General features: G+C 41.7%; 1 protein-coding gene across 2 annotated transcripts in view; it reads left to right on the top strand.

Moving 5' to 3' along the window:
- Nucleotides 1-14,002, top strand: part of LOC311237419 (spindlin-1-like) — a 57,776-nt gene extending 43,774 nt beyond the window's left edge. For both annotated transcript variants that reach the window (XM_084325288.1, XM_084325287.1), the window contains 2 exons: nucleotides 537-773; nucleotides 4,830-14,002. In XM_084325288.1, the coding sequence (XP_084181414.1) occupies nucleotides 537-773; nucleotides 4,830-5,029 (437 nt within the window). In that variant the 3' untranslated portion in view covers nucleotides 5,030-14,002. The remainder of the gene's footprint in view (nucleotides 1-536; nucleotides 774-4,829) is intronic.
- Nucleotides 14,003-14,070: the final 68 nt, after the last annotated feature.

Here is a 14,070-nt window from a genome sequence, read left to right as displayed (position 1 = left end):
ATATTATAATAATTTTGTTGTTTTGTGGTCTATTTTGTTTATTTTTATTTAGTTTTGTAGTTTTGTGGTTTATTTAAATGTTACATTTTTGGGGGGGATTGATTTCCACTAGGGATGTCCGATATTATCGGCCTACCGATATTGGCATTAAAATGTGATATCGGAAATTATCGGTATCTGTTTAAAAATAATAATTAAAAAATAAATATATATATATATATATATATATATATATATATATATATATTTATTTTTACATTTATTTCACCTTTATTTACCCAGGCAAGCAAGTAAGAACAATTTCTGATTTTATTTATTGTCAAAAGTATGCATAATGTTGTGTTAATTCCATGACAAGATATATGTAATGTTACCGTAATTACCTGAAATTATTCCGTTTTTTGGTGGGGGAAACCCTGCATATATCGGTATCAGTTGATATCGGTTGATATCGGTATCGGAAATTAAGAGTTGGACAATATCGGTATATCGGTATCGGTAAAAAAGCCAATATCGAGCATCCCTAATTTCCACAGCTAACTCTCGCCCCACCGACGCAAACCTGGCCGACACGATGATCGGTAAAGCCGTGGAGCACATGTTTGAGATGGACGACGGGTCGAAGGATGAGTGGAGGGGCATGGTGCTGGCCAGCGCCCCGGTCATGGCCACCTGGTTCTTCATCACCTATGAGAAGGATCCTGTCCTCTACATGTACCAGCTGCTGGACGACTACAAGGAGGGAGACCTGAGGATCATGCCAGACTCTAGTGGTACACACATCATTTCTCTCTCTCCCTCTCCCTCTCCCTCTCCCTCTCCCTCTATCTCTCTTGCTCTCTCCCTCGTCATTTTCTACATCTGATCTTGTACTTCTATAAAATGTGGATAAACCACAAGAGCTCTCTTACTGTATGGGATGCATACACACACACACATACATATACATATTTCTCTACTCCAATCTAGTTGGATTTTGTTAAAGGAACACACCAACATTATGGGAAATATGCTTACTGTCTACCATAATATTTCTGTGTTCCTTTAAAGAATCATGCTGGCTTTGTTGACCCCTTCCAGACAACCTTCATCTATTGCCTCGTCATTAACTCATTCCCCGCCAACAACGTTTATATACGTTATTGGGCGCCATCCTTTGAACGCCAACCACTTATATATACGTTATTTGATCGTTTTTCTTTTTCCCCCCGATATTTTTATTCATTATTCATCCGGGGACCTCGGTGTTACCATAGGGAATGAGTCTGAGATCGCCAATGTGCAATACCGGCCGCATCCAGTTAGACGGCGGTATTGAGCACTTTTTTCAACCTTGTATCTTGGCCTGTACAACGGTCAAATGTCACCGGGCTCACTTTTCTTTGTCGGGCGAATGGAGCGGTTATAACGATCGGATTGAGAAGCGTCAAATGCTCCCGATGCATGATGTGTGGTGGATTATGTTGGCGACACGATTGACACCAATACTGGGACTCGCAATCAGATAATTGGAATATTCTTTTTGGGGTACATCCTAGTGAAGGTAAGGGCTATATGATATCAATCCTGCCTTGATCCAACCATGTCTTCACCCCGATCGCAACATTAACGTAATAACGTTACTCCACAACGTATGCCGTTGGTGACGATCAAAGCATCAAAAAACTACCCCCCCCCCCCTTTCATGCATTCATGATGAAACATAATACCTATGATTTTGATTTGGGAATAATAGCGTGTACAGGCAAGAAACGGCAACGTTTATAGTAGAATTGACGTATAAGCCTATTACTCAGCCTTTCGGGAATTACCCCAGACCACGCTATAACGCTACTTATATTCACCGCGGTATAACACGGTGGATGTAAAATTGTATGTATTGTATCCATAGCTATAATATAGAATATAGTTATAGGCAGCTCTACAAACAAGGTGACGCACTCCTATCTTTTAAAGCGTAGCCGTGCTAGAACGGGGCCCGACTAATCCCCGGCGGTCAATGAGTTAATAACTTAATTGAAATTCAGTAAAGTAAAAAAATATATTATTCAGAGGTGGAAATAAAATGCAGAAATGTAGTGTTATAACTCTTCATCAGCTATTCTCTGAACTGTTCCAGGATATAGCAATAGCATACTGAGTGTCAAGTAGGTTTTGGCCGATAATTCAATATTATCGTTTATTGTATCATATTGGGATCATATTTTTGGTTTGATATCATACTTTACATTATCATGCAGTTCAATGCGATGAACAGCAAATGGATTATCGATGGATTAGCAAATGGATTATTGTGAAAAATTAAAGAGGATTATCGCGATATACATTTCATATCACCCAGCCCTAGTGTCGAGGATTCTTCTTAAGCGCAGGACACACATTTAGTAAATTGAGAGGCTAAACATACTAGTTATTTTGCCAGGTTGGGTTTTCAGAAATGCTGAAATTCAGCTTCATTGCCCTATTAGAGGACCTTGTCTTCAGTGGTTGTGAAAAACTGAGCTGTACTACTAGGTTATATAGGAATAGCATAAGAGCATCCTGAGATTCAGTGAATGGGATCAATTAAGAAATAGATTTTTTAGGTGATGGGGCAGTTAGATGGGAAGCAGTAAACCTACAGTAGCCTGACACATCTGACCCATGGAATGGGAACCCTCTCATCACTTTGACTCACTGTGGTGGTGTGTTGGGGTCTTTTGACTCACTGTGTTGGGGTCTTGTCTCATCACTTTGACCCACTGTGGTGATGTGTTGGGGTCTTGTCTCATCACTTTGACTCACTGTGGTGGTGTGTTGGGGTCTTTTCACCCACTGTGGTGATGTGTTGGGGTCTTGTCTCATCACTTGGACTCACTGTGGTGGTGTGTTGGGGTCTTGTGTCTTATCACTTTGACTCACTGTGGTGGTGTGTTGGGGTCTTGTCTCATCACTTTGACTCACTGTGGTGGTGTGTTGGGGTCTTGTCTCATCACTTTGACTCACTGTGGTGGTGTGTTGGGGTCTTGTCTCATCACTTGGACTCACTGTGGTGATGTGTTGGGGTCTTGTGTCTCACCCTAAAATGATTTCTTGGTGATGTCAGCTGATTGAAAGTATAGGAAAAAATACAATTTCTTTCTCCATGTCTCGGTGTGTTAGCAAGACAAGGGGCTTGCTAGGAGAGGATATCTGATGAGCTGATGGACAGACCTAATCTTGCATGGCAGCTGGCTTCACGAGATCATGAGAGAATCCATCTGGTCAGGCTTCAAGTTGTGTTGACGGCTTCCTTTGAGGAACTACAGGTGGCTACGTACAAAGATACTCTGCCAAGTATATATATATGTTGAGTGTTGGCTCTATTCCAAACAATTTCAAAGGACAGCTTCCCAGATGGTTATGTGTAACAGACCATCTGGCAGATCAGGTTAAAATATTCCAGCAAAGCCTAATATGGTGGCAGATCATCCCAAAACCCATCCTAAAACCTATGTCCAGATGAGACATGGCCGACAAGGAGTGAAGGGCTGGGTGATGGGAACATGCTATAAATATTCCCTGATGTCTTTTCATGCAGCTAGGATGCTGATGGTTGAGACACAGAGGAGTTTGGCCACAGAACCTTGGGAGAGGAGCCAGATTGGCTGAAGCGCTGTGTATCTTCCACCTGCCTTGTGTTACTTAGGATAGGGGGGGTAGATTAAATAACAAGGACACACACTGGCAAATTCACAAAGGTATTGCATGGCTTTTTCTGATGCTATGTCTGTGCAAATAGCCCCAAAACAAACCTTGCTATTCACAAAGAACTCGCAAAGGGTGAAATACCGTGCTAACTGCGCTGCCATCATCATTGCGTCCGTGCTAAGACAGACGGGAAATTGAGGAGACAAAGCAGGAGTTCTTTAACGTTGTTGGCTTCCCCAATGTTGTGGACGCTATTGACTGCACTCGCGTTCCAATTGTACCACCATGCGAAAACGAACATGTTTTAGATGCCTGGATCGTAGCGGTGGGGCAATGCTATATAGTGCTATGGATTAGGTAATAATCACATTAAAGAGAATAGAACCTGCACACTCATATGCTCCACCTTTAATTTATAACATTTCGTCAGGTCCATGAGTAGACGCTGGAAACACGGTCAATGAAAAGTTTATTCTGGAGTATATGAGAATGCGGGTTTTATTCTCTTAACTACACATTAAATACACCTTCATTTCTCACTCTAAAAATATTCCTAAATCTGAAAATATTTTCACTGGCACACTGCCTAACTTCGGCCTAAATATTCAGCACCATGGACAGGTCTGCTCAAACTCTGCGAGCCAACTGCGCTGCCAGATATCAGGAGCAAATTGCACTCAACTGCAACACTGTATGGGCGTGTTTGCGCTACTATATAATTAGCAATTAGTCAATCACACGCAGTTAAGGGTGCTATTAATGGCCGCAATTTTATTTTATAATTATATTGCGCTTCTATTTTAATTTAGTTTCTATTCCATTTTATTTTATTCCACCTTTTATTTTATTCTACTGTAATTGTCTGTCCGTTAATGTTGCATCAAAAAACTACCAAATCAAATTCCTTGTATGTGAAAACTACTTGGCAATAAAGACCTTTCTGATTCTGATCCAAATCAACGAGTAATCATGTTTAATAATCGTGATTTCAATATCAATCAAAATAATCGTAATTTTGCCATAATCGAGCAGCCTCAATTTCATCTACGCTTTACCTGCAGACGACAGCTCTCCTGTGGGTGAGGTAGGGGATAGGCTGCTGCGGAAGCAATTGTGTACACCCCCCCCCTAAACGTCCCCTTTAATCCTCTTATCTGCAGACAACAGCGCCCCCACGGAGCGGGAGCCGGGCGAGGTGGTGGACAGCCTGGTGGGCAAGCAGGTGGAGTACGCCAAGGAGGACGGAGGGAAGAGGTCAGGGATGGTCATCCACCAGGTGGAGGCCAAGCCCTCCGTCTACTTCATCAAGTTCGACGACGACTTCCACATCTACGTCTATGACCTGGTCAAGACCGCCTAAGACACGAGCTGAGATTTGTTCCTTTATAGAAAGACAATTTGGTCATGTTTGATGAGGACACGTATATGACTCAGTTGAGACCTGCTAGCTTTAAGACCCCCTGAGATTGATTTACAGCGTGGTTGTGGTGAGAACCTCCTGCGGACCCTTCTGAGATCACTTGGTTTTCGGTGTTTTCCCTAAGACCCACTCAAATGCTTCACAGATGCCCCTGAGACCCACTGAGACAGAACAATACAACTTGGGACAAAATAGAGATGACAAATCTGTGATGGGCCACTCTCATTGCAACGCCCCCTTTTAGCCAATTGACATGAATATACACGCACACGCACACGCACACACACACACACACACACACACACACACACACACACACACACACACACACACACACACACACACACACACACACACACACACACACACACACACACACACACACACACACACACACACACACACACACACACACACACACACACACACACACACACACACACACACACACACACAACCTTCATGCCCAATTTCAGCCTCCTAGAGTGAAACCTACTAGAGGGTAGGGAGATTTTTCTGGACCAACCGACCGACCAACAAACCAACAGAGTGACCTATAGAGCTGCTGGTGGCAGCTAAAAATAGAACAATTAAATGGCTATTTAGAACATTTCTCAAATGTTTATTTTTGCCCCAAGGTCTACAGGGGGCTGTTTAGGAGAACAAGGGGAAATTGCTTATAGTTATCAGCCCCTTGCTGTCATAGGTTTTGTCTAGGGATGTTCGATATTGGCTTTTCTACCGATATCCGATATACCGATATTGTCCAACTCTTAATTTCCGATACCGATATATGCGGGGTTTCCCCCCCAAAAAAACTGAATAATTTCAGGTAATTAACATTACATATCTCTTGTCGTGGAATTAACACAACATTATGCATACTTTTGACAATAAATAAAATAAGAATTTGTTCTTACTTGCTTGCCTGGGTAAATAACGGTTAAATAAATGTAAAAAAGAAATAATGATTAAAAAGAATATATATATTTAACCGACACAGATCATTTCCGATATTACATTTTAATGCCAATAAAGGCAGATAATATCAGACATCCCTAGTTTTGTCCTTTCATGCTATTTTGCTCCCCTAGTTGAATTGAACCCAATGCAGACCGGTTGCTACAAAGTGCAGCAAAAGGTGCAGACGGGACCTCTGACATCCTGAACTGAACTTTGCCAAAAAGCCGTTTCTCCTGGGGACGTCATTTCACTTGACACCTTGTTAAGAATGAATCCGGATCTATCACTTAACTGAAGAGTATTGCCATTATAAAATCTTCTGCTAGTGGCGATTCAAATAATCTAAACTAAATCCAACTGAGATAACTCAATAGGCGGTAAATGGTGCATTTATATAGTGCTTTTATCCAAAGCACTTTACAATTTGTTCCTCACATTTTACCCATTCACTCACACATTCACACACCGACGGCGGAGGCAACCACGCAAGGTGCCAACCTGCTCATCGGGAGCAATTATGGGTTAAGTGTCTTGCTCAAGGACACTTTTACATGCTGCACGGGAGGAGCGGGAATCGAACCGGGAACCTCTGGATTACCAGACGACTGCTCTACCTCCCGAGCCACTGTCACTGGTGGCTTTGTCTCATGCCATTTTGTGTCCCTCGTTGAGTGAAACCAAATGCTGACTATGAGGGATGTCAAATGGCCTCTGCCAAAAGGCTGAATTAGTTTCCACATCTGTCCTTCAGCTTGGTTGTGGGGGTTTCAGCCTTTATCGTTCCATTGTTCCATCCGTGCGATTGGCCCTCAAGGCACGTGGGCCAATCGCAGCGCTCGTGGTGCCTTGTCACTCGCGGTGCCGTGTCCCCCCCCCCCCCCCCCCCCCCGACGCGCAGGTTCATTTTGGGAGAGGGGCACGTACAGTAGGCTCCGCAGACCGCAGGTACTGTGGGCTCCTTACCCGGCACCGGTACCTGCAACACCTTCCACAAAGCATCAGCGCTACTTTGACGTTGGGAGTATAAATTAGACTTGAAGCCATTTTAAGGTGTGATCTGAAGGATGCCGAGCACTAAATACCTTGATGCATGATCCTTTAAGGAAATTGAAGAGACAGAAAGACGATTCCTAGCTTTGGATTTTGTCCGATTCTTGATGTGGCCAAAAACAAGGACAAAATGTCTTTTCTGTAGTGATGCACTCCAATCCTCGAATCTCGAGGCTTTAACACACTTTTGTCACACGTCTACGTATGTAGATGATGATTGGGCTTTCAGTCACTTGGTTTCATATGTATGAAGTTAACGACCGGGAGAGGTTTTCATTCTTTAACATACTGTAGGCTGAAGCTTTTCTGTACATGACGTTAAATACCCTATTGGCCTGAATAAAAGATCACCAACCTTTTGAAAGGTTCTTAAAAATGGTTTTATCTTGTTTTTATTAAGAATATAATTATATCTGTCTGACCAAATATACTAACAGAAAAATGTGGCTGATAAATATATAGTATATATTTACATATTAAATTGTCTTTAAATGAGATAAAAATGCAATGATTTGCAATGCATTTAAATAGAATAAAGATACAATTAAACTGTAGCCTATTACTAAGCCTATTCTAACATTTACCCACCTCAAAGTGAAAACATGTAAAGATTATCTTAAAATTGGAATTATAACTCCTCAGTCCTGACCTTGGTTAAGTATGGCATTCTTTTAACCTAAAGAGCTGGGGAATCATACAGTAATGTTACTGTCTTTAAGTTGTACTCTCTGTTTTTAAGCTAGCATGGAGCCAGTGGTATCATATGAAACTATAGATCATGAAGAATCCATAGATGCTAAACATGTCATAGCGAAAGGGGCTAAATATCGCTCAAGAGTTGAACCTCTGAGCAATAATCTTTAGTCCGAGGATATAAGACAACCTCACCTTTTCAGGTGTAATTTGTGGCAAAGAAAAGCATTGTTGGGTTATATATTCTGGCCATAGGGCATTTCATGTACTGTAGGGGACCTTAAAATGTAACTACATTTGGATAATCAGTAGGGGTGGAACAGTTCACAAAATCACAGTTTAGGGCGGCTGATTGGCGCAGTGGGCAAGGCGCTCGCCTCTAACACAGGAGACGCTGGTATCAAGCCCAGCTCTCGCCGTTGCTAGAGGGTGGGAAAGCCGGTAGGTGGGGATTGGACGTTGTGGACAGTGACTCCTACAGGTCGGTTTGGTGACGCCGGTGCGGCGGAAGCAGGAAGTATCAGGGGCAGCGTGAGCCTCCCACGCGTTACTCCTCGCCACTGAGAGTTCGAGCTGCTGCGGTGAAAAGATGCGACAGGCTGCCTCCTTGTGTACCGGAGGGGACACGTGATGCAAGGCTTCTGTCCTCACTACAACCGACCAGTGGGAGGCATAGTCTAGCAACGTTCAAGACAGGGGAGGGAAGAATTGGATATACGAAATTGGGATGGGAGAAAAATAGAAAAATGGGGAGAAAAAGTGGATACGAAAAAATATAAAATCACAGTTTGGTTCATCTTCTAGTTTTGGGATCACAGTTTTTGGTTCAGTACGGTTCAGTGGGGAGGAAGAAATACCATTGACAATTCAATAATATTTGGTAAAAAGATGATGATAATTATGTTTTGCCTTCAGCGTGTTAGCTGAAAGCACAAGGAACACATGTATTTGTTAATTCCACGTGGCTCTCATGAGGGGGTCTGAATATGAATGAATGAATGATCATTACATTTATATAGAGCTTTTCTAGACACTCAAAGCGCTTCCCACAATGTAGGGTGGAAATGGCCTCCTTCACCACCACTGGTAGCACCCAACCTTGGGCTACGCAGGCTCAATGGCTGCCATACACTGGCACCCGGCACACATCACACTACACAATGGCTGAACGACTCAGGAGGCAGGGATTGATATCAGCCTATTAAGGGGGAGGGATTATTAGGTGGCCTTGATGTCAGCGACCTGATTGGGAATTTGCCAAGGAACGTCGGGGAACCCCCTACTCTTTACGATTGGCGTCCTGGGTTCTTTAACAAGCGAATTCAGTCAGGACCTCGGTTTAGCGTCTCATCCGAAGGACGGCACTCGCAGCTGTATGGTGTCCCTATCACCGTAACAGGAGCATTGTTATTGACTAGTCCAGAGGACAGAGTGCCCCCTGCTGGACAACTACAACACTTTCCGACAACGGTCTTGACCGGGGCTCGAACCGGTGATCTTCCGATCATGAGTCCGGAGCTCTATTCATGTAGCTACGCTGCCTGACAAATAGCTTTTTGTTATCTTCCCTCTCAATCAAAGAGTTGTGGGCAGTTGAATAACTTGGCTCTGGAGGTGCATCCCTCTGTAGGCCGGAATATTAGACAATTCTGCTTAGTGTTTAAGATTGGGAATGAGTGGGAAATTGGGAAATATTACTATCTGCGATTGCATATATAGTTTGCTAAACAAACTCAATTGAGGCTTGCTTATGCCTTGCAGTGCGCAATTCTCACCGCTTAATTCTTCTCCATCATAGACAAAACTAAACACGAGTGTTATATGACAGTAAATATTACAGTTTTGCCAGTTCTACAAACAAAAGCACTCCAGACACACTTACACATATTGCAGTAGAAAAGTGAAACAGGCTGTTTGTTGGCGCCTGAACCGCGTGGGAGAACCGGACAGTTGGGATTTTTGTTTACATGAACCATTCCATCCCTAAGAACGCTAATTAGAACAGCAGTGTAACTGAAATTAACACCAGGTTTATTTATATATATTAAAATGAATTACACTACTATAACTTCAGGTTCAACATCACCCACATAGAGTACAAATCATGCCAATGCAGATTCCATAAGCACTAATTACTTCCAGTAATGCTCTAAAAGAGATGAGAGATCTAAGCACTTGCTTGTTTTTATTTAATTTGTTTAATGAGAATCATAATAATTATTATCATCTCAAGTGGCACTAGTCAAAATAGTAACAAGACGACAAACACACTCGGTAGTTATAGGCGGTAAGATTGGTTGCTAGGTTCGCCAAATTCCTCAAACCTTGTCTCCGCCCCTTCATAATAACAGTAGAATTATTATGAAAACTCTGGGAATACTTTAGGCCTATCATTGTTCTGTTGCCTTATAGCGATTGTGTATTTATACAAATGTAGATTCATGGATTTTCGTAATCTTTTTTATTTTTATCTTGTAAAAATGTCTGATGAATGTCCTTTTGTGTTTGTTTGGTCTATATGTGTTGATATTTTTTAATCTGTTATTTTTACTCACTAAGCAATTAACACATGAAAAACACTCTACATTTGCCCATTTCTTATTGAAACTAGTGGGAAGTGTTAGCTGCAAGCTAATAATCTAGATTTGTTTTGGAGGGATGCTAATGATGCTATTTATGATTATATTACCAATAGAGAACCCCCCTCCCCATGTGCCTGGAAAATAGAAGAAATAAAATAAATATTGTGGTATTTAAAGAAAGCCGCTCTGGTGAATGGTTTTGTAGATCACTACAGTAGTTCTTACTAGGCTGGTTTCATGGACATGGGTTACGTCTAGCTACATGGAAATGCCTTTCAATGAAGATCTTCATTAAAAGGAGCATATATGTGTAGGACTAGGCAATGAGTAAAAGGTTTTTTGCCGTTTGCATTAAAGGAACACGCCAACCTTATGGGAAATGTGCTTATCGTGTCTATCTTGTCTGACTCTCGAGAAGACTGTAAGCGCATTTCCCATAATGTCGGCATGTTCCATTTAAGAAGACAAGATCAGTTCCCATGCAGGCCGTCGGCGAAGTGGCATTTGGTTAGAGTAGATGTGGACAGAACATGCAACATTCAGTGACATGTCCTGTGGGCCAGTTGGGGTGGAACTGGATAACGTCATTATTTGAGGCTCTTTTCGACTGGCTCCAGAGCGCTCGGTCCATGCCAGTAAAAACAGTCCCAAGGGTTCTAGGTCATCAACAGTACCACAACAGCAGTTTTAATGGTTCAAAGACATTAATAAGTACTGAAACCTGTACACCCTAAATGCAAACCTCACAAACTTAAGCCCTTTTTCAAATGGTGTTTTCCTGCAAGGTTTTGTAACCTAATTTAAACCATGGGACCTTTCATTGTGTTCTTAGCACACGCATGACCGTTTTGGGAGGGGGAGGGTGGTTTAGGAATGTCACCATGGTTTCCAGAGTCTCCGTGAGCCAAGTTTCCACATGTTGTTCATTATTGTAAAAGTTAGTCCGAGAATTCACATGCCCCACTGGTGTAGTATCCCTCTCTTGCTCCGTTTGGCCGGGAATTCTGTCTTGGTGGGGCGGAGAGGTCTCTAAAACCGCATTCAGACCACGCAACACTCGAACACTTCCATTGAAACCAATACTAATGAAATTAAGTCGTACTGCAGTATAATAATAATAATAATGCATTTAATTTATAACGCACCCTACATTCCTGAGAGTCTCAGTGCTACAGAAGAAAGAAGACATAGCAGAACAACATATGAATAAGACATAAAAACTAATAAAAGGCCTTTCTAAAAAGGTAGGTCTTGAGTCCACGTTTAAAAGTATTAACAGTTTATGGTGCTCTCGGGTGGTTGGGGAGAGCATTCCATAGTCTGGGCGCGGCCGAGCAGAAGGCTCGATCGCCCATGGTGTGCAGCTTAGTCCTGGGGGCTTTGAGGAGGTAGGCTGTGCCAAAATTAAGTATGAAGTCAGACTGTGTTTGATTGATTGATTGAAAACTTTATTAACAGATTGCAGAATGGGTACAATACAGTACGGCTCAATACAAACAACTGCTAAGAGGATACATTTACCGGGGCCAGTTTCTAATTGCAGCCACCCGTAGGTGCTCTTTGAGAGCGGTTTTGAAGGAGGGTAGGGATTCACATTATTTTACGGCTGTGGGTAGGGCGTTCCACATTGTTGTGGCATAATTGCAAAACGTGTTTAGTCCCTTGTTTGAGCCGAATCTGGGTTGAACATGATTTGTGGAACTCCCTCTGGTGTTGTGGTCATGGAATTCACTGACCTTTGGGAAGTATTTCGACATGTCTACATTTCTCTATCGCTACAGGCTCTGGGCTAGGTTTCCAAACACATTCACAGTGGCAGGTGAATGGGCTGATTTCTGACTCTTTTTTTTTTTTTCCAAACAAGATTATTGAGATTGGATTTATATTTCACTATGATATACATAAATCTCTATAATCATTCTATGGGCCAATTGCATGTACCTGGATTAGTATTAGATTAAAGGGTTTCTTTCAGTGGGGTAAAACAGCAAGGGGCTGCTTAATCCATTTCTGTGAAACCAGCCATATCTAGTGGATAAATAAATATGACTTGTTTTTATCCTCTGCCTAAAGCCCTGCTGCTGCTCACATTGTGAAGTCACCATGACTTCAATGTGAACGCAGTGTTTTGAAGAAAGGAGAGGAGCTTTTGATAGATAATTGAAATTAAGCTAAATAAACCCTTTAACATTCAACATTCATTTAGAGCCTCTATGACCATTTATATCATCCTCAACTGTATACATATAGAACATGCCGTGCAATTTTCAGATTTTACAATGGTTCGATGGTTATGAAGGTCAATTGATTTTCATTGCGGTTACGGACGGTCACCATCAGTCACTTGGGATATTTTAGGGTGTCCTGCATTTGAGCAATCAGAAGAAGTCATAACCTTATACACTCAAATGTTGTTATGTTGGATGTTTTGAAAAACACCCTTTTGGAAGGGTTTGGGAAAGAACCCTTGATAATCCTGTGTTATTTCAACACATTAATGTTGTTCTGCAATACTCCCTAAAAGGCATTAAAAGATTGCTGGCAACGAATGGGAAATGTTATATAAATGTATAGATATATAAATATATTTGTATGTGCGTGTTTGTATGTATGTGGGTATTATCTGTTCAAATGTAAAGAGAAGAAAATATACAATATCATTTTCTTTTGTTTTTTTTGCAGCCACCTTGCACTTCGTTTTCGACTCTTGTATTATACAGTCAATAGTGTCAGTATTGGGGAAGTGAGTGGGACACTCTGCAGTGCAATTTACAGTTAATTGTGAATATAAGGCAAAAGAACAGAGTCTGCTTTGAATACTGGGTCTTTACTGGCTTCTATTTTATTCTACTAGTGTACTGCCCGTTCGGGGCGTGGCCATCCGGAGTGGGCCATTAGCTTGGCCCCCTGGTAATGGTGCTCGCAGCGTTCTCAAGAACCGCTCATCCGATCGACTTCACGCTCGACACTGCACTCCCCTGGGTCCTCAGCAATACACGTGCCAAGTGTGAAGTTGATCGGATTAATGGTTCTCGGGATATGCAAAGGACAGTCCGACACACACACACACACTCCTTCCTTCTTACCTTTATATTAGACATTGGAACAATCACACCAGCAAAGAGACCAACTTAAAGGGAAATGTAAGTCTTGATGCTCTGATATCCAGCACATTGTAAATTCGGTTTTAGGGTGGATTTTCACTCAACTCGATCCACAAAGAATAGATTGCACGGTGCTAATTGCACCCTTACTTACAATTCATTATTAATTGAAAATGGGGGACCCTGATGTAAACAAGACGAAAGTCTTTCTCTGGTTGGATGTACACATAACCAAATAATATGATTTGAACAATTTAAGATCAGATAAGATATTCCTTTATTGATCCTCTTGGGGAAATTTGGGAATTTGTTGCACAGATCTGATCTTTTCATGGATAGTTGAAATGAGATTCATGTGTGATGTGAATAAATAACAATCAAATTGTTTGTACTTGGAAATCCAGCCCTGTGTATTTTAGCATAATCCTCTAGCACAATATAGATAGTGCGTTTCATTTGCATTCACATTTTAAAACATTTCTTGATTCTGTAAGTAATTTCTTTTTATATGGTTATGTAAGCATCCCTATAACAGACATTTGAAAATAAAATACAAAATGTAATGTGAAGTTCAGTGGTTGAGTGACTG

Source organism: Notolepis coatsorum, assembly GCF_963971535.1.
Source record: "Notolepis coatsorum genome assembly, chromosome: 11".
Lineage (NCBI taxonomy): Eukaryota > Metazoa > Chordata > Actinopteri > Aulopiformes > Paralepididae > Notolepis > Notolepis coatsorum.
Note: the sequence above shows the minus strand (reverse complement) of the source record. Positions and strands in the feature narration are given on the sequence as shown.